The 21,811-nt window shown below is 43.9% G+C and overlaps 1 protein-coding gene across 1 annotated transcript in view; it reads left to right on the plus strand.

Moving 5' to 3' along the window:
- The window catches only part of LOC126481395 (RNA-binding protein Raly-like), a 999,983-nt gene that overhangs the window by 580,112 nt on the left and 398,060 nt on the right, over positions 1-21,811 (plus strand). The window contains exon 4 of the mRNA XM_050105125.1: positions 5,701-5,779. Coding sequence (XP_049961082.1) covers positions 5,701-5,779 — 79 coding nt within the window. The remainder of the gene's footprint in view (positions 1-5,700; positions 5,780-21,811) is intronic.

Here is a 21,811-nt window from a genome sequence, read left to right on the forward strand (position 1 = left end):
CACTACAAATACTCCTAAAATGAAGAGCGTCTTTTTCCATGAATGTATTGTAGTAGGAATATAATGGAAACTCTGAGCCACTCTCCACAGCGTCTATATCTGCGTCATGAGGATTCAGACTCGTCGTTTAGGTCTGTGTTATGAGGGTCTAGAGTCGTCGTTTAGATTTGCATCATGCAAGTAAACACTCGTCGTCTTAGTCTGCATCATGATGGTCCGAAATATGGTCCCTCATGATGCAGACCTAGACTACAAGTGTGGACTCTCATGACGCAAACGTAGGAGCCGCGAAAAATGGCTCAGGGTCGCCATTGTATTCCCAGTACTATAGTTTTTAGACGAACTGGATACGAAACAAGTCCTTCGATTTTGTTAAAAATGCATTTTGGCAATTTAGAATGATTTTTCCAACTTCGAATGAATTCACAGAACCAGTAAAATACATCCTGGAAATATAGTTAAATATTTATATAATTGGTGTCATACTTGGCTGAAACATACTAAAGTTAAAGAATCTAGACTTCCAAAATCTTAATTTGGTTCTCATTGCAGTACAGTAGTTAATAGGGGCGTAGATAATTTATTCTTCTGGGGAGGTGACCAATCTTCTTTTTGGGGGGTGGAGGTTCACTTCTTTAGTACAAATATCCATCCGTTTCGGTGTTGAAAAGTGCAGCACAGACTGCATTGCGTTGCCTGGGCATTTATTTATTCCATACTCTCGTAGTCCATCTTCCCTCCCGTATTTTCTCTCTATCCATTTAGTCCTATCCCACTATCTCTTTGATCACCTGCACCCCCCCCCCCCCCCCCCCACTCCCCATCCCTTGGCCGGCCGAAGTCGCCAAGCAGTTCTAGGCACTACAGTCTGGAACCGCGCGACCCCTACGGTTGCAGGTTCGAATCCTGCCTCGGGCATGGATGTGTGTGATGTCCTTAGGTTAGTTAGGTTTAAGTAGTTCTAAGTTCTAGGGGACTGATGACCTCAGAAGTTAAGTCCCATATTGCTCAGGGCCATTTGAACCATTTTTGAACCCATCCCTTGGCCCATCTCCCCCCCACCCTCTATCCTTCTCCTCGTCCTCTCTCTGTTGGATTCCGCCACCTCAGTTCATCTCCTCTTCACCTATCTATGAAAACTCATATATATCTGTCAACTTTTGTGGTGATCAGTGAATCAGTGTCGAAGTTTATTGCTAGGTAGCATTTATTGTAATACTTTTTGATACGCAGCATTGATAGTTTTGTTTTCTGGTGCGTAAACAAATGAAGTTGAAGGTGTCCCGACAGGGCCATATGCGACATACAAATAGCCATGTGAAAAACATGATTTTCAAGATTGATGCCACAAACATATAACAACTGCCCCTGCGATTTATCTATCGACATGGCAAATGTAAGCTGCACTGGAAATTATAACCGTTTAAAGTCGAATGGCATGTCGGTCGGAATCTTAGTGATATTGGAATCAAACTGTCCTCACCTTCGTACTTTCCTTTTAAAATTGTGGCTTCGATTACGTTGTTCTTTAACTTCTTCCCCGCAAGCCGGGTGCCATTACAAAGACGTGGCTGGTTTACCTTTCGCAACATGATTGCCGATCCGACTTAATTACAGATTGGGAGGCCGTAATCCGGGGAAATCCAGCGAATTTAAAAATTCCGTAGGATAGTTGACTACATCATCTTGGTTAGTAACGGAATAAACCGACTTGTATGTCAGCAATTCGCCAGGTGTCATATTTTGAATCTGAAAATTCATTTCGTTAACATCAAGGTTTTTTGCAGCCAATATAACACGTTCACTCAACCAAAAATGGTTTGCAACTGTTGAACGACATTTGCTGTGCGCGAATTGTCCAACACGATGACTATGAATGTGTCAGACAGCTCTCAAATTTCAAAAAGATCATAGACATTTCGTTTAAAAGAAATATATATATATATATATATATATATATATATATATATATATATATATATATATATATATATACATTTCTTTTAAACGAAATGTCTATGATCTTGAAGAGAGTACCTTCCAAAAGATTTTGACATCGTTTGCGGGTTACCATGAAAGTTCACTATGTACGCATGTTTCCATGGAGAAGGTTTTTGAATATTTACATGTGCATGTATATGTATATATATATATATATTTATATATGTTTATGTATATATATGTATATGCGTATATATATGTATATATGTATGTATATGTATATATATATGTATTTGTCTATGAGTGTATATATATATATATATATGCGTATATATATATGTATATATGTATGTATGTGTATATATATGTTGTATTTGTCTATGAGTATATATATATATATATACACTCATAGACAAATACATATATATATACATATATATATACACATATACATATACATATATATACATAAATATATATACATATATATATATATATACATATACATGCACATGTAAATATTCAAAAACCTTCTCCATGGAAACATGCGTACTTAGTGAACTTTCATGGTAACCCGCAAGCGATGTCAAAATCATTTGTAAGGTACTCTCTCCAATGTACTGTCCGAAATATTATGTAGACAGTGATGTTCCTCTTGATGGTCAAGTGTGCAAAATTTCTTCAAGATCGGAATAAAATTGTAGGTTGGTGTAGAAGTGTGTACGTAAAGTACCCTCCGCCATGCACCATTCAGAATTTTAAGCAGGCAACGCCCTTCATCCTGCTTTGAATATCAAGTGTGCCAAATTTCATCAAGATCGGGATAAATACGTACAATTTGTCGAGTTCCGTTATGTAAAGGTTCAAAAAATGGCTCTGAGCACTATGGGACTCAACTGCTGAGGTCATTAGTCCCCTAGAACTTAGAACTAGTTAAACCTAACTAACCTAAGGACATCACAAACATCCATGCCCGAGGCAGGATTCGAACCTGCGACCGTAGCGGTCTTGCGGTTCCAGACTGCAGCGCCTTTAACCGCACGGCCACTTCGGCCGGCCGTTATGTAAAGGAACCTCTGCCATGCAGCATATGAAATTTTATGTAGACTGTGACCTTCCTCTTGGTTTCAAGGTATAGTGTGCAAAATTTCATCAAGATTGTATGCAATACAAACACACGAACACAATGAAAACGCACTTTCAGTTTTTGTCAAATTTTCCAATTTTTCGGTCAATTTTCGAAAAATTTTATTTCATAAAAACCTTGTCCTGAGAATTACGAACACAGCAAAAAAAATTTAGCCGAACTGGTCCAGGCGCTCTCGAGTTTTACGCTTATCAACACATTTGGCAATTAATTTTTATTTATATAGATAAGAAGCCCGAAATATACGCGTAAAGGAAGAATATACAAATAAAACCAATATTTTTTTTACCTGAAATTAATACATATATATATAATGTTGGGGTTTGTCTTTTGGTGCTCAGGTAAAATAAAAACTTTTGATTAACGTTCATAATACGACAATGACGCGCGCAGACTAAACGGCTGCGTAGCGCAGCTCAGTAGTAATATGGGCAGGCAAGCTAGTTTCCCGCAGCCTGCCCGGGTTGGGTTCTGCTTGGCTTGGCTGGGAGTGAAGCAGCCTGCCCGTTCTGTTGACAACGAGCGGCGGCCTGCCCGCCTGGCCACCGGGCAAGCATGGGCGGGTTAAAAGCGGGACATGTACACCTCTAGTGGAAACTGACCACCGCGCCACCGGGTTCGATAGTCATTACGCACGTATCTCATTCACCTGATCTTACGCCCTCAGATTTTCCCCTTTTCCGTTCTCCATCCAAGGAACTTCCTTCCCGGATGAAAATACGTACCGAACGTGACCTGGCGCGTCCTTCGACACAAAACCACGTGATTTCTACAATCGCGGAATCGAAAAGTTACCCCAGCGTTGACACACTCTTGTAAGCAGATTGTAGTATTGATGAGTAAAGTCTGTGTCATGAGTATCTGTTGTGTTTATTAAACTGTGGAAAAACACTACGTACTTATGCATCAACACAGCACATATACATGTAACCTCATGCATGTAAATTAAGCGCTGTCGGGTGTGGCCGGCACTTGGATAGGTGACCATCCGGGACGTCATGCACTGTTGCCATTTTCCGGGGTGCACTCAGCCTCGTGATACCAATTGAGGAGCTACTCGACCGAATACTAGCGGCTCCGGTCAAAGAAAACCATCGTAACGACTGGGGGAGCGGTGTGCTGACCACACGCCCCTTCTATCCGCATCCTCAGCTGAGGATGACTCGGCGGTTGGATGGGCCCGATGGGCCACTTGCAGTCTGACGACGGAGTGAAATGCACTTAAATGCTTAATATCTCATTAATATAAGTACAAGAATTTCTGCCAAATAAACGGCTAAAAATGTAAGTTTTAGTAGTTTATGTTTTATGACTTATATAAGGGTCCGACTCAACACTACTGATATTCTTCCCTGCAATTGGCCGGCATGGTGCATGGGGGCTTAATTATATTAATGAATGCAAATACTTTTATGGTTTTTAGTAGCTGTATGTCCGATTACGTAGTCTCGTAAACGGTTGGCCCTGACTAGTTTTTGAACGCAATCTGACTGCATAGAACAACAACAAAGAATGAAATGAAAATTCTCGTTAACACAATTAATTAATTAAGTCCCCAGCAACTATAAAACCTACGACACCAAAGCACAAGTATAACTGTTCTGTGTGTGGAAGTATGACTCAACGTACACATCTGGCACGGTTCTTCTTCAATAAGACAAGAAATTTCAAATACCATTTATACTGAAGTAATTAAAAGAAAATAGAAATACTATAATTGCGCAAGAAAACCAGGATTAAACTCTAATACAAGAACACAAGCCAGATGCTTTGTTGACTGAACCTGTAATGACGCATTATTTAAGACACTGAAATAATAAAAAGAAAAAACAGGGAATTTGTTACCTTCATATATATTGACGAAAAGCACTCTGATCATTACAATATCTCCATTCGAGCAACATCTGCTGTCTATCCCATCAAACAACTGCATAAAACATGGAACAAGCACTCTCCACTACGACTTCTCGACAAGGACTTTTCACTACGACATCTCAGCAAGCACTTTCTATTACGAGTTCTCGACAAGCACTCTGCACTAGCACATCTCAACAAACACTGACTACTGCCCTATCTCGACAAGAACTGCCAGTGGAGGCGGCGGAATAAAACTCTTTGGCGCAATCTCTGGCGCTGTGGCTCAGTGTATCCACCTTTCAATGGTTGTGGCGTGGACGTGACGTCACAGAGCGAGTAGACATAGAGGTGCTCGCTGGAGGAGAATGTCACCAGAGCCAGTTTTTCTTTTGTTTGTCTTTCCCACATTTTCTACTCAAACAGCCTCCAATACATGGTACGTTACAATTTAAAAGGTTCATCACACATACCCATACCCAAGACCCACATGCAACATTTATATTGGTATGTACAAATTGTAACCGCGCGACTGCTACGGTCGTGGTATGTACAAATTGTAACCGCGCGACTGCTACGGTCGCAGGTTCGAATCCTGCCTCGGGCATGGATGTGTGTGATGTCCTTAGGTTAATTATGTTTAAGTAGTTCTAAGTTCTAGGGGACTGATGACCACAGATGTTTAGTCCCATAGTGCTCAGAGCCATTTGAACCATTTGTACAAATTGTGTATACAGTATGTTTGTTTTGTGTTGCAGATGTGAACATGGTGGCGGAACCCAAGCCACATCAGACGGGTCGGAAACGGCAGAATGTCGCCAAGACCGGCAACGACTGGTAAGTACTTACTGCAGTCACACTGTATGGACAGCAGTACTTGCTGCCCCGTAGACGTGCATTTTTCCTTCATTCACAAAGCAAAATATACGCAGAGTTACAAATACGTAACCTTCCACAGTCCGTATCACTCTCATTAAGGTCTTGCTCTATGTGCTGCCAACAGAAGAATTTCGGTAAGAATATAGGGGGTGTCAGACGCCAAAAGGAATTATTTTCGTAACTGTGTCACTTGTGTCTAGCTTATTCTTAAGTAGTTGTCGCCTTGCGTACATGCCCGATTTTGGACCGCCTACACCATATTGGCGATGTGCTCGTGAGGGTCTGATGGCTCCGCTTCTATTATCTACACCTCGCAGCTGTCTTTGTCATCATCACTGCGAATGCTGGTCTGACGCAGCTCCGCACGTTACTCTAACCTGTGCAAACCTCTTCATCTCGCTACAAACAGTGCAAGCCACATCCATTTGAACCTGCCTAATGTAGTCGAGAGCAAGCGTCCCCTACGAAATATCCCCCCCCCCCCGCACCTTACATATACACATTCCTTCCATTACCAGCTGACGATTCCTTCATGGTTCAGGCTATTTTATGTCGACCGATCCCTTCTCTGAGTTGTGGCGTAAATTTCTTTACTTTCCATTTCCGTTCACTAACTTCTCATTAGCTGTTCAATCTACATATTTCCTTTAAGCATTCTACGGTAGAAACACGTTTCGAAATCTTCAAAAGTCTTATCTTCTAAACTTTCTATCGATCACTTTTAATTTCAGTACAGAGCTACATTCCAGGCAAATACCTCCAGAAAACACTTACTAACGCTTGAATTTATCAAATTCTTCTTTTTCAGAAACGCATTTCTTGCTATTGCAAGTCTGCGTTTTACATCCCCTCTACTCGGACCATCGTTAGTTACTTTGCTGCTTGAATATACAGGGTGTTTCAAAAATGACCGGTATATTTGAAACGGCAATAAAAACTAAACGAGCAGCGATAGAAATACACCGTTTGTTGCAATATGCTTGGGACAATAGTACATTTTCAGGCAGACAAACTTTCGAAATTACAGTAGTTACAATTTTCAACAACAGATGGCGCTGCGGTCTGGGAAACTCTATAGTACGATATTTTCCACATATCCACCATGCGTAGCAATAATATGGCGTAGTCTCTGAATGAAATTACCCGAAACCTTTGACAACGTGTCTGGCGGAATGGCTTCACATGCAGATGAGATGTACTGCTTCAGCTGTTCAATTGTTTCTGGATTCTGGCGGTACACCTGGTCTTTCAAGTGTCCCCACAGAAAGAAGTCACAGGGGTTCATGTCTGGCGAATAGGTAGGCCAATCCACGCCGCCTCCTGTATGTTTCGGATAGCCCAAAGCAATCACACGATCATCGAAATATTCATTCAGGAAATTAAAGACGTCGGCCGTGCGATGTGGCCGGGCACCATCTTGCATAAACCACGAGGTGTTCGCAGTGTCGTCTAAGGCAGTTTGTACCGCCACAAATTCACGAAGAATGTCCAGATAGCGTGATGCAGTAATCGTTTCGGATCTGAAAAATGGGCCAATGATTCCTTTGGAAGAAATGGCGGCCCAGACCAGTACTTTTTGAGGATGCAGGGACGATGGGACAGCAACATGGGGCTTTTCGGTTCCCCATATGCGCCAGTTCTGTTTATTGACGAAGCCGTCCAGGTAAAAATAAGCTTCGTCAGTAAACCAAATGCTGCCCACATGCATATCGCCGTCATGAATCCTGTGCACTGTATCGTTAGCGAATGTCTCTCGTGCAGCAATGGTAGCGGCGCTGAGGGGTTGCCGCGTTTGAATTTTGTATGGATAGAGGTGTAAACACTGGCGCATGAGACGATACGTGGACGTTGGCGTCATTTGGACTGCAGCTGCAACACGGCGAACGGAAACCCGAGGCCGCTGTTGGATCACCTGCTGCGCTAGCTGCGCGTTGCCCTCTGTGGTTGCCGTACGCGGTCGTCCTACCTTTCCAGCACGTTCATCCGTCACGTTCCCAGTCCGTTGAAATTATTCAAACAGATCCTTTATTGTATCGCTTTTCGGTCCTTTGGTTACATTAAACCTCCGTTGAAAACTTCGTCTTGTTGCAACAACACTGTGTTCTAGGCGGTGGAATTCCAACACCTGAAAAATCCTCTGTTCTAAGGAATAAACCATGTTGTCTACAGCACATTTGCACGTTGTGAACAGCACACGCTTGCAGCAGAAAGACGACGTACAGAATGGCGCATCCACAGACTGCGTTGTCTTTTATCTCTTTCACATCACTTGCAGCGCCATCTGTTGTTGAAAATTGTAACTACTGTAATTTCGAAAGTTTGTCTGCCTGAAAATGTACTGTTGTCCCAAGCATATTGCAACAAACGTTGTATTTCTATCGCTGCTCGTTTAGTTTTTATTGCCGTTTCAAATATACCGGTCATTTTTGAAACATCCTGTAAAAACTCATTGGCAGCGAAATCCGTTTCTTGTCTTGACCCACCTTCGTCAGATGCAGCCAGCGTTTTCAGTCTGCTGACACAGCATGTGTGTGCGGCAGTACTGACTGTTGGATTTGGATGTGCGGCCTGCATTTATTTTGTTGTTCTCTTTTAAACTGTCTTTTAAACATTTCACTCTGTGCCTGTGTGCAAGATTTCGGTGCATTTGTTTGCACTTTTCTACCGTAGATCCCAATATATTTTTACAGCGCGATTCCTTGCGTACCAACCGTACGAATGTGGTGCTTATTTTCGGTAGAAAGCGATGTCAGAGAAAGGCAATTTGTAATCACATATGCCGCAAGCATCGTAATTCAATGGTCTGCGCAGTTATTGAAGCTGTTAGAGTTTTGCGTTAGGATACTCGAGTTCGGTTCCGTGTGTAGGAGTAATTTTTTTTTTTTTTTCTAACTTGGATCTGCGCAACAGTGCTGTAGAATACACTGTTTGTTAAATGACACTTATCCTAGAGCATTAGATTCTTTTTTCCTAACGTTGAACATAACAGTCACTGGTCAGAGATTTTGCTGCAGTGGTTGACTCACCGATGGTATCATGCATGTCTCAAGTACAGTTTGCCTGAAACAAACTATACTGCATTTCACGTTTGGCTGAAGTACGCCTGTATATTTTGAAAGAAATTTGCGACTCTTTGAGTCCTAAAAATATGAAAAATATATAATTTTAAAGTTTTTCACAAAATTAACCTTTATTGTAGTAGTAAGGAACGAATGCAAGAAGTAATTGAAAGAAAGTAAGCAATCATTTGTTTTAAGGTGGTTTCTCCTTTTAACCATTGGGATATAACAGTTTTCAACCACCCATCATTTCATGTGAGATGTTTGACAGCAAATTCGCATTTTTGCCAGACCAAACCAGACCAATTTCCACATCACGAAACTTCCATGAACATGTATCGCCTAAAACAAATTATGCTTCTAAATAACAAGCAAAAATGGTCCTACAATTGAACAAAGTTTTATTTCTTCATTTGTGTGGGCATAGTGTCAGTAGTTGCTTTATAATTCATAAGGGTATTTGAGATCCATCTTGCAACTACAAAAATGCCTGATTTTTTCACCAGACAAGTTTCGCTGTACTGAGGTAAAGCATCATCAGTGGTCTGTAACTATGCAAATCAAAATGTAAGTAACTTAATTACAGACCACTGATGACGCTTTACCTCAATAAAGTGAAATACGACTGGTGAAAAAAACGCGCATTTTTGTAGTTGCAACGACGGATCAAAAATACCCTCACGAATAAAGTTTGTATACAAATTCAGATTTACGTTGCACTAACTTTTGATATACCTACTATCACTGTCAATGATCCCCTCATAATGGCCACAGTAAAATGCTAATAATAATAATAAAAGAAAAATAGTACGACAAATCTTCTTCGCCGGCCGTAGTGGCATTTAATCCACTGTTGTTCTGGCCTTGGCCGACCGGTGTGGCCGTGCGGTTCTAGGCGCTTCAGTCTGGAACCGCGCTACCGCTACAGTCGCAGGTTCGAATCCTGCCTCGGGTATGGATGTGTGTGATATCCTTACGTTAGTTAGGTTTAAGTAGTTCTAAGTTCTACGGGACTGATGACCTCTGCTGTTAAGTTCCATAGTGCTCAGAGACATCTGAACCATTTGAACCACATCTTCGAAAACGTAGCAAAATCTCCATGCCAACTCTTGCTTTCAACGCTATAAATGACTGCTACTATGCATTACATGCGTAGAAGTTCCTCAATATAACACAAAATGTCTCTATCTTGCGAAAGCGTCGGTAGTTTCATGGTAAAACCACCGGTACTTTAAAAAAATAAAATAAAATGTCGCCTAACTTAAACACCCTGTATCTTTTTTTCTAAGACACTTTCACTCTGCTCAGCCGATGAATGTGAAGCATCTGTGCTGCTTTTGTAACAGCAGATGCAGCTGCGCTGTGGAGTGTTCAGAGAAGCATGGTGCAGTGAGTCGTTAAATGTTCGGAGATACATGGAGGTCACTTTGTGTATCTGCTGCGAAAACGATGTATTTTTCGTGAAAGACTTCTCGTCACTGACAGTGAAGTTAATGTATTACAGGTAGCCACTCCTACTGAACATAGTATGCATGTTCAATCTTTCGTCGTCAGTAAGTTTTGTAATTATTTAAAATCTGTCACGTTAAATTCATTATCACCCTCATTACTTTTCAGTAATATTCCCGACATACCTACACAATAACTATAATGTACAAAATTAAAAAACCCGACCTACAATATTTCTATAGCTTCAGGAAAAGTATATGCTACACTGAGATGACAAAGGTCGTGAGGTACCTCTTAAGGGGCTCCGGAACGCCCTATACTTGCAATGTTAAAATAACGCTTATAAATTACATTTTTCCTCAGAAAGTATTTGAGGTAGAAAGTTGAACTTTTTACAGATTATTTATTGGAATATGGGCTACAACTTAACACAGGGATTTTACAAAATTTTAGTTCAGCTATTAAAGATGATTTTTTTTTCAATTGTAATGAAAATTCACAACATTTTTTTTGCAATTTTTTATTTATATATTCAAAAATACAGTTTTTTGGAAGAAGGCTGTGTTAAATTATGCAGAAGATACTGTGTAACATTTACTGCAAGTTTGAAACAAATATGTTTGGAAGATCCTTAGAAAACATGTAATTAGTATGAGAAAATATAAGTTTTGGGAATCGAGCGACAAAGATTGGATTAACTTTTTAGTGCATTCCAGGTCCATAGGATGGATTATCTTCATCCTCTGCAAACTTCTCCTCCAGCTTCCTCTTGTTCCTCCTCTTGTTTACTCTTGCTTGTATTTCTAGACTCTTTACAGCCCTGTCTGCAGCCCGAAGGCGTTTCTTGTCTAAAGCAAGCATCGCTCGTTGTTGTGTTCGTAGATTTTGCTACCATTTTCTTCAGTTGCAGTTACTGCAACACTGTTCCAAAAGGTGGTCATGTATGAACACTTATCACATTTCAGTTGTATTTCACTAGCAAGTCCTACGTGCTTTATTATGGAGAGTTCCAGACCTACTTCACTACAATGAATACATCTTACACAGTTTGTAAAAAATTCCTTTGAGAACCGACATATCAAATATTTCATTCACATCCGATTCGCCCATAAAACATTCATAGTTTTCACTCATTGAACCAAGCTTCTTCTGTGAAGTATTTTCTTTCCCACTTTGACTGCTATTGGCAGGTGTACTTGAGAGGTTAGGTTCACTCACTTGGTTATCGTCTTTATTGTTTACAGTAATAACACATACCTTTGGCTTTCCAACATTTCTCCTTTTCTTAAAAGCCTTCAGAGGATTTCTAATAACTTTACTTTTACTCATTATTATACTTCAACAAAACAGAGACTCAAGAAACAGAATTAATTACGAATATTTTCGAGATAACGACAGAGTAAATAAACATGAAACAATCGACAATCACACCAGCGATATATATTGAACCATCACAGGTTAGCCACAACACATACTTTATCTCACATCACTAAAATGTACCTGATGAACACGGACGTTAATAATAACACCATTTGACAGCAGTTTAACAGCGCCACAGTGGGTCCCGCCCATGTAGAACACATTTCAAAAAAAATTTAAAAATAGTTGTAGTCTTCGGAATTGAATAAATTATATATCTATTAAAAGGTAATAGTCTGCAGATTCAGAAAACGCAAAAAAGTAAAAATTGAACTTTTCATGATTTTGAGCCTTTCCGGAGCCCCTTAATGTGCTGTCGGAGTCCTTTAGCCTGGCACAGTGCACAAACTTGACGCGGCTTGGATTCAACAAGTCGCTGGATGTCCCCAAAAGAAATACTGAGCCGTGCTACAGCGGCCAATAATTGCGAAAGTGTTCCGGATGTAGTATTTTGTGCACGAACTGACCTCTCCATTATGATACATAGATGAACGATAGGATTCTTGTCGGGCTGTCTGGGTGGACAAATCATTCGCTCCAAGTGTCCAGAATGTTCCCCAGACCAGTCGCAAACAACTGTGGCCACGTGATATGGTGCATTGTCATCCATAGAAAATCCGTCGTTGCATGGGAACATGAACTCCACGAAAGGCCGCAAAGGGCCTCCAGGTAGACACACTTAATCGTTTGTCACCGTTTTAAACATGTCTGTCTCCTGGAATGCATAGACAAGTTTCAGTATAGGAATCACACAGTCAGCCCGCTGCTAATAACTGTTTGGTACACTGACCTACGTTTCGACACCTCTAAAGATGTCATCATCAGAACGAAATTTTAAGAAATCCTATAAAATAATACAAATAATACACACAAATTAAGTTTGACAAAATTATTAACCAAGATAACAATTGTCATGGCATACGCAAGTTATTTAAGTAAAGTTACATTGCGTGAAAGCAGTGGTCAAAGTTTCGAGCATATGTGCTCAAATCAAACATTAAAATTAAACACTTTCAAGCCCTTGGCACATATGCTCTTCTAGGGACAACATCAGACTGATCGGCCCAGTGACTTACACTGCTGCCACGAAAACAATATATGCTATGATGCCCATCTGGCAAGGACAGTGACGTGGCCATTTGAGACATTATAACAAATAATGGAATTAAACAACAGTTAATTATAAAAACAAAATACAAAGGAAGAGAGCTTAATGTTTAATAGTTTTTTCATAATGCGGGACCACAGTAATAATATATTTCTTTAAAGTCAGTACCGCCATTAGACTTGTTTATTTACACTTACACAATCATGATTTTGCGTTCAAAGTGCCATTATCAAGTGTTGTGTTATAAATTACCTAAGAGGGCAATACGACAGTATGCCTGAAACGCCGTGCTAAACCCGCAGGACAGGACAGATAGAATAAATTGTGCAAAGGGTCGAAAATAAGGGGCTGTCACTTACATTCCAACATACAACTTTATTATTTGACCAAACATTACAAGAGCCCAAAACAGTTTCTTAAAAACACAGTTTTAATCTTTGGGACTTAATTACCGGCTGAAAGCCACTTCAATTTAAAAACGGGTAAAGGCCAATAACTTAAAACGCAAGCATAATCAGAAATTTAAAAGGCAAGCCTTATCTTAAATCAGTTCTTTAGTTAGACAGAAGTAAACAAGTTAAATTCGAATCGGCTGAAGGCCGAAGACCTAAAAATTCAATAGGTTAAAGTAAACAAGTTAAATTCAAATCGGCTGAAGGCCGAAGACTTAAAAATTCAAAAATTATTAAAATGCCAAAGGGCTTATGTGAAACAGTACTTTAAACTTGGCTGAAGGCCTTAAGAGTCAAACAACTCTAATTTAAAACACAAAACCGGCTATAAGCCCTACAAGTACCAACAACAAGAACAAAATGAAAAAAAGTAAGGCAGTACGCACAAGGGCGCCCAGATGTTCGAGGGTCGGCTTGTAGTTCAAACACTAACGCTCGCTTCGGTGAGACAGGCAGTCGGGCCAGCCATTCACGATCCGACCACAACATAACTTCCACTTCACTCGACCAGTGCGCAACAGGGAGTACAACGGAAACAACGCCCACAACCAATCATACATGGAGCTGTAAAACTACACACCGTGCTGGACAGCGACAACACGATGAGGAAACTACACTGCCTGAAAATTACGCCAACGGCCAGGGCAGGTAACGGGTACGGTAACGGCCACAAGTCAGAAGATTCCGCTGATGTACTTCAATTCAAATAACCAAATACAGTGAAACTCCACCGGAGGGTGGCTAGAATTTTCCAACTTGAAAAACACATTGTTGCTCGCGGAAATATCCCAACAGCCGACAACGAACTCCAAACGACATAAAGTGAACAGTCTTGACTTGCTGTTAGGTTAAATACACTCCTGGAAATGGAAAAAAGAAAACATTGACACCGGTGTGTCAGACCCACCATACTTGCTCCGGACATTGCGAGAGGGCTGTACAAGCAATGATCACACGCACGGCACAGCGGACACACCAGGAACCGCGGTGTTGGCCGTCGAATGGCGCTAGCTGCGCAGCATTTGTGCACAGCCGCCGTCAGTGTCAGCCAGTTTGCCGTGGCATACGGAGCTCCATCGCAGTCTTTAACACTGGTAGCATGCCGCGACAGCGTGGACGTGAACCGTATGTGCAGTTGACGGACTTTGAGCGAGGGCGTATAGTGGGCATGCGGGAGGCTGGGTGGACGTACCGCCGAATTGCTCAACACGTGGGGCGTGAGGTCTCCACAGTACATCGATGTTGTCGCCAGTGGTCGGCGGAAGGTGCACGTGCCCGTCGACCTGGGACCGGACCGCAGCGACGCACGGATGCACGCCAAGACCGTAGCATCCTACGCAGTGCCGTAGGGGACCGCACCGCCACTTCTCAGCAAATTAGGGACACTGTTGCTCCTGGGGTATCGGCGAGGACCATTCGCAACCGTCTCCATGAAGCTGGGCTACGGTCCCGCACACCGTTAGGCCGTCTTCCGCTCACGCCCCAACATCGTGCAGCCCGCCTCCAGTGGTGTCGCGACAGGCGTGAATGGAGGGACGAATGGAGACGTGTCGTCTTCAGCGATGAGAGTCGCTCCTGCCTTGGTGCCAATGATGGTCGTATGCGTGTTTGGCGCCGTGCAGGTGAGCGCCACAATCAGGACTGCATACGACCGAGGAACACAGGGCCAACACCCGGCATCATGGTGTGGGGAGCGATCTCCTACACTAGCCGTACACCACTGGTGATCGTCGAGGGGACACTGAATAGTGCACGGTACATCCAAACCGTCATCGAACCCATAGTTCTACCATTCCTAGACCGGCAAGGGAACTTGCTGTTCCAACAGGACAATGCACGTCTGCATGTATCCCGTGCCACCCAACGTGCTCTAGAAGGTGTAAGTCAACTACCCTGGCCAGCAAGATCTCCTGATCTGTCCCCCATTGAGCATGTTTGGGACTGGATGAAGCGTCGTCTCACGCGGTCTGCACGTTCAGCACGAACGCCGGTCCAACTGAGGCGCCAGGTGGAAATGGCATGGCAAGCCGTTCCACAGAACTACATCCAACATCTCTACGATCGTCTCCATGGGAGAATAGCAGCCTGCATTGCTGCGAAAGGTGGATATACACTGTACTAGTGCCGCCATTGTGCATGCTCTGTTGCCTGTGTCTATGTGCCTGTGGTTCTGTCAGTGTGATCATGTGATGTATCTGACCCCAGGAATGTGTCAATAAAGTTTCCCCTTCCTGGGACAATGAATTCACGGTGTTCTTATTTCAATTTCCAGGAGTGTAGAAACTCAACTTTCGTGTCCAGGGTCGGTGAGTCGCGGACCTCGTTTCAATGGTAACAGCGCCACTCTCTCCGACACTGCGTAGAAACCGCCAGCGGACCTCGGCCAAACTACGCCCCGCCGAGAACTCCTCACTGCTCCACGTCAACCGACCGACTCCTCAGACCCAGTACGCCGACAACATTTCAAACAACTTTCCAGTCAAAATCACACCAACTACACAGAGTTTCACGAACACTTGCAGGAAGAACTAGACAGTGCTAACGGCAGTGACTGTACAATAACAGTGACGAATCACGCGTCTGCACAACCAAAGTCGTCCCCACTCCAATCATGCGTGTTGGCAACCGTCGGGCGAGTCATGGCGGTCCGGACCTCACTGCCAACTCCAACACTGCCAGATCCGAACTAACTCACAACACACGACGACACGGAAGTAATAGCAGTCCAGCAAAGATAATACGGCAGGACTTATATCGATAAGCGCTGCTGCTGCCGCTCACAGACAGGCAAGGCAACAACTCAGTGACACCAGTAATTGAAAATTAAGATAACGAGTTGGCAGTACGGTAAAAACAAGATATAAAATAATAAATGGCACGAACACGAGTGACGCGCGGCTCAGTGCCACCTTAGGCAATATATAACACTTAAAACACTTCATAATGGCACTTTGAAGCCGAAGTCATGATTGTGTAAGTGTATATGTAACACTGTAAATAAACAACAGTCCAATGGCGGTACTGACTTTAAAGAAAGAGCTTGATGTGATTCTGAAAATACAAACCGTCGAACAAATGATGTCTAATAGAGTCATCTATTAAGCTGTACAGAAATTACCATTACGTAAAACGATAGGATATTAAAGAATATTTATACCAACAGCTGCGCACCCAAAAAGTATCTGCGTGAAGGTAATTTTAGTAGTATAAATTAGAGATTCAAAGAAGAAGATGTTTGCCGGCCGCGGTGGCCGTGCGGTTCTGGCGCTGCAGTCCGGAACCGCGGGACTGCTACGGTCGCAGGTTCGAATCCTGCCTCGGGAATGGGTGTGTGTGATGTCCTTAGGTTCGTTACGTTTAAGTAGTTCTAAGTTCTAGGGGACTTATGACCTAAGATGTTGAGTCCCATAGTGCTCAGAGCCATTTGAAGAAGATGTTTCGGAACTAGAGGATGGGAAATGTAGTAAAAAATAAAGGAATTAAAAATTCGCGAGTGGTGCATTACAGCCATTGGGAAAAAAAAGTTGTAAGTGTTCATTGAGGATGAGGAAATCGTTCTTAGAAATATGCTCGAAAAACTCGAGCTCTTCGAGTACGTCGAGTATGACAGGTATGATGCAGAACGCATCGGGATTCGTCAGACCATGCAACGCTCTGCCACTGTGCCAATGTCCAGTGTCCATTTCAGTCGTAGTTGCTGATGTCATGGTGTATATTGTTGCGGAGGGTCATCATTAGGAGTGTTCGGCGCACTGTGTGTTGAGACACACTTGTATTGTGATCATAATTAAAGTCTGATGTTAGTTCCGCCACAGTTGGCCGTCTGTCCTCTTTTACCAGTCTACCCAGCTTACGACGTCCGACATCTATAATGAAAGGTAGTCGCCCCACCCCACGACGTTTGGGCGTGGTTTCCCCCTCATTTCGCAACGTGTTGAAGACACTCACCATACCACTCCTCGAAAAGTCGTGCCGTTTCTGAAATGCTCGTGCCGAGCCTCGGGTCCATCACAGTCTGCCCTCGCTCAAACTCAAGATAGATCGCGCGCCTTCCCCATTCTACACACGGACAGCACGCTCACTGATACTACATGAACCGCGCGTGTGTCTGACTAGCAGTCATTCCTCGCCAGGTGACGCTGCCATCGGCTGGACGGGTTTATATCGGTAGTAGATTGGTGGCCATAACGTTCTGGCCGATCATTGTATATCATATACCATATGTGCTTCTTCATGTTGCATAGTCCCGAATGGACCAGAAACTGCTTCATTAGTCACGTCGCAACAGATAAACGAACTAATCTCAGAGCACAGCAGTAACTATGTAATGGCTACTACGGTCCTATAGAGCATACGTGGTGATTTATTCATTATTAGTATTATATTAGTATTACTTTTATTTTTGGTCAGACACAAAGCCTGCACTCTACCAATTTCTGCCAAAATGGTTCAAATGGCTCTGAGCACTATGGGACTTAACTGCTGAACTCATCAGTCCCCTAACTAACCTAAGGACATCACACACATCCATGCCCGAGGCAGGATTCGAACCTGCGACCGTAGCGGTCGAGCGGTTCCAGACTGTAGCGCCTAGAACCTCTCGGCCACCAAAGGCCGACCTGTAGTTAGGTGCCAGTATTGATGATGGTAGGGTCAGGGCGTACTCATGGATGTGTGATTGCACTCAGGCCAATATTCTCATACAGGTTATAATTAGTATAAAGGGCGACGAAAAGGTTTCCGTTTGAGGAAGCTGTTGCAGCGCATACGCAACGTAACGCGATTCCGATGTGGGTCTGTAAGCATCGACATATTGGCAGGTGATTAGTGTGGCATTCGTGTCTCTCCGACGTGCCTGTAGCAAATGCAGGAGCATGAATTATGGTGACGCTACTATCAAATGCGCCCAACAGGACCAATGCGTTGTTATTCTTTCCTTGGTTGCAGAGGGACAAACACGGGTAGTCATCCATCGGAGCAGCATGCCTATGAAAAGCTGCTGAGCCGTGCGTGGCTCGTGTTCCCTCCATCATGTATTTTACGCGCTGTTTTCAACGTGCTTCCACCTCACTACGTTAGTTTAAATTACTACTGTCACTGAGTTGCTACTTTGCCTGACCGTGGCCGGCGCTAGCAGCGCGTATCGATATATCCCCTCTCGTAGTATCTTTGCTCGACTGGTATTACTTCCCGCTCGTTGTCGGTTGAAAGCGAGTCGGTCGCAGTTCGGGTTGCGAGTTCGGGCTGGCAGACAGTTTGAACGTGTCTGGAGCGCAGTCTGGACCTGCCATTCGGGGAGTTGCAATGCGGCACTAGTGCAGTCGGGTTGGAGCAGCAGTGAGATCTGCGTCGACATGGCTCGCCCGACCATTGCCGCCACGCGTCACTTGAGTCGGACCACGGTCTTCGTGGATCGTCGGTCGATCGTCCTACCGGATCACGCGTTTTGGCTCGCCGATCGTTCATGAGGCGGGTGTGTATGTGTGTGCTTCGACTCCCGATTTGTCTTCGTGCGTGTTTAGTTACTGTTGGGTATCGTTGAGGTCTTCGTGCAAGTGTTTGTCAGGTTGTGTGTGTAGTTGGCGTGATTTCCTTTGACAAGTTATTTTAAATATTGTCGGCATACTGGCTCTGAGAGGTGTGACATGTAACTGATGCTCTGAGTGCTTCTGGGCCCCTTCAATTACAATTTTGTGTAATTTGGGTAGGTCCTTTCCTGGTGCAGGGATGTCGTTTAGGCCAGTGGGCGCGTTTCTTCTGCATGGTTGGGTGCGAGCCAGTATTTCCGCCGTCGTGTGTCTGGAAGTGAGTGGGAGACGCACCAGCAGTGCAGTCGCGACGGAGCAGCAGTCGCGGACGGACCAGCAGGCAGTCGGTCGGTTGCTGCGGACCAGGGAAGATGTCTCCACGCGGTGCAGGTGTCCGTGGCTGTACCCTCGTTGGGTTACGACGGATCAAGTATAGTTGGGGTCACCACCTGTCTCGCCTAAGTGAACGAGGGCAGACCGACCTCCCTGGACGCTGCTATTGTCAACTACTTTAAATTCAAGGCCTATGTTTATTATTTTATTTTCTTAAAAATTTTGAAAAATTAATTTTTAAATTTATCTCTCAAACTTAAATATTTCTGCCTTCTGCGTTTGAAAGATTATGGTAATATGTTTTAAAAATATGTTTTAAAATTTTGAAACTTAATTGTGGCCTTCAGCCATTGGTATTGCACCTTGCGTATGTATGTTCTATCTGCTTACTCTTAAGGCTTTCCACGTATCCCAGATACGTTTTTTTATTTATTTGATTTGCCTCTTTAGTTGCATTTTAATTTTATTGAGTTTTAAGATTTCTTGTTTTAAATATTCTTGCCGTCTGCCTTTAAAAGTCTATGGTAACGTATTCTAAAATTCTGAAATTTAATTGTGGCCCTTAGCCATTTGTATTGCACTTTGCATATGTTTTTTTAAATTATTTTATTGCTATCTTAATTGGATTTTTATCTTGTTGATTTGTTCTTGTTTGGAGGCCTTCAGCCGTGAAGGGCTTGCATTCGCTAAAGGTCCAGCGATGTGCCTCTTTGGTTGTAAAGGTTATTGAATTACAATAAATGACAATTAGAAGGAGAAACTGACCTCAGCCTTTCGCCCTTTCCACAGTCCTATTACCCGGTCTGCCCAGCGAGCTTAGCGGGCGTATCAACTACAATTGAGGAAAACTGAGACAAGGTTCGCTGCTGCTTCATGATAACGCACGTCCCGATATCGCCATATTGCAAAAGTGGGAGAGCACCCGCTTTTGGTCCTTTAAAAAGGGCCTTGAAAGGTCGAGGATTCCTGTCGAACGAGGATGTGCAGCGGGAAGTTCTGGACTTGTTCAAGCAGCAGGACACAGGGTGTTTTTCAAAGAGAGTGCATTCAACCCGGTGCGTCGGTGGGAAATTGTCTCGATGCCCACGGTGATTTATTTTGAGTGGCATACCGATTCTGAACTGTACCACGTTCGAACGGAAACCTTTTGATAACCCGTCATAAAATAAAAATGCTCAATGCATTAAATGTTTGAGATAATGTGGGGAATACGCTTTAAACGTTGAGAATTAAAGGTATACGAGATGTCAGTGAATTTCTGTGGACAGAGATTCCACTCCACAGCTATTGGTACTAATGACGAGTCGACTTCTTGAGGAGATCGAGTGATCCGGAGCGAGACGCGGACGAACGCTCCGCGGCGCACGGCGCTGCGGGTAAATATAGAGGCCGGCCCAGCAGCCCGCACAAAGCAAATTTCCGTAGGCGGCGATTTGTAAAGGGCCGCGGCGGACGGGCCGAGATCGGCGGGGATAAAGAAACAGCGGTATCGATTCTCCGGTGTCGGTCGATCGGTTCTTCTGTTAGCGGCGCCCGGGAGGCGAGGCGAGAAGGGCCCCGGGGTGGCGGCGTCGGTATTTTGCTGTCTCTCGCGCGGCGCCGCGCTGCGTTGTTAGGTCCGCATGGGGGCGCCCGACGCCGCCTCCCGTGCGGTCGTTATCTCGCTCGCGTGGCTCCGCGCCAGCGACGCTGCGGCGGCCGACGCCGGAGAGAGGCGCTGCGAAGACGCCGGCCGCCGCCTCCGCCGCCGACGCCTTGTTAGCCGCGCAGGCGACGTCGGCGTCCTCCGCCTCCTCCTAGGAGCCGAGGCCCGCTGTCCCACTGTGCCCTCGCTGCTCACGATGGGATTACTCTCGAAACGCAACTGAGCGCTGTTTACCAGCAACGTCGGATCGGTAACCTACTGTGCCGGGGTGGGATTACGTATGGGTGCAATGGCCTTTCTGGGAAGTATGGGTTTCTCATTACCGTGACGCTGTTATGGCCCGTCTGCTACCTATGTGTCAACTATGCTGGTGTTACATAATCGTTTTTTCCTAAAACAGAGTCACGTAACGCATTTAAATTCACAATGAATGCACTACTTGATCAGTACATGTTATAAACCGTAATACTACACTGAAGAGCCAAAGAAGCTGGTACGCTCGACCAATGTCGTGTACTGCCTCTGCGAGCACACACAAGTGCTGTAACATCATGTGGCATGAATTCGGATAATGTCTGAAGTAATGCTGGAGGGAAATGACACCATTAATCCTGCAGGGCTGCCCACAAATCCGTAAAAGTACGAGGGGGTATAGATCTCTTCTGAACACCAAGTTGCAAGGCAACCCAGATATGCTCAGTAATGTTCATGTGTGGTGAGTTTGGTGGCCAGCGGAAGTATTTAAACTCAGAAGACTATTCAAAATGTGTGTGAAATCTTATGAGACTTAACTGCTAAGGTCATCTGTCCTACCGAGCGAGGTGGCGCAGTGGTTAGCACACTGGACTCGAATTCGGAAGGACGATAGTTCAATCCCGCGTCCGGCCATCCTGATTTAGGTTTTCCGTGATTTCCCTATATCACTTCAGGCAAATGCCGGGATGGTTCCTTTGAAAGGGCACGGCCGATTTCCTTCCCCATCCTTCCCTAACCCGAG

The sequence above is a fragment of the Schistocerca serialis genome, chromosome 5, assembly GCF_023864345.2.
Source record: "Schistocerca serialis cubense isolate TAMUIC-IGC-003099 chromosome 5, iqSchSeri2.2, whole genome shotgun sequence".
NCBI classification, from domain to species: domain Eukaryota; kingdom Metazoa; phylum Arthropoda; class Insecta; order Orthoptera; family Acrididae; genus Schistocerca; species Schistocerca serialis.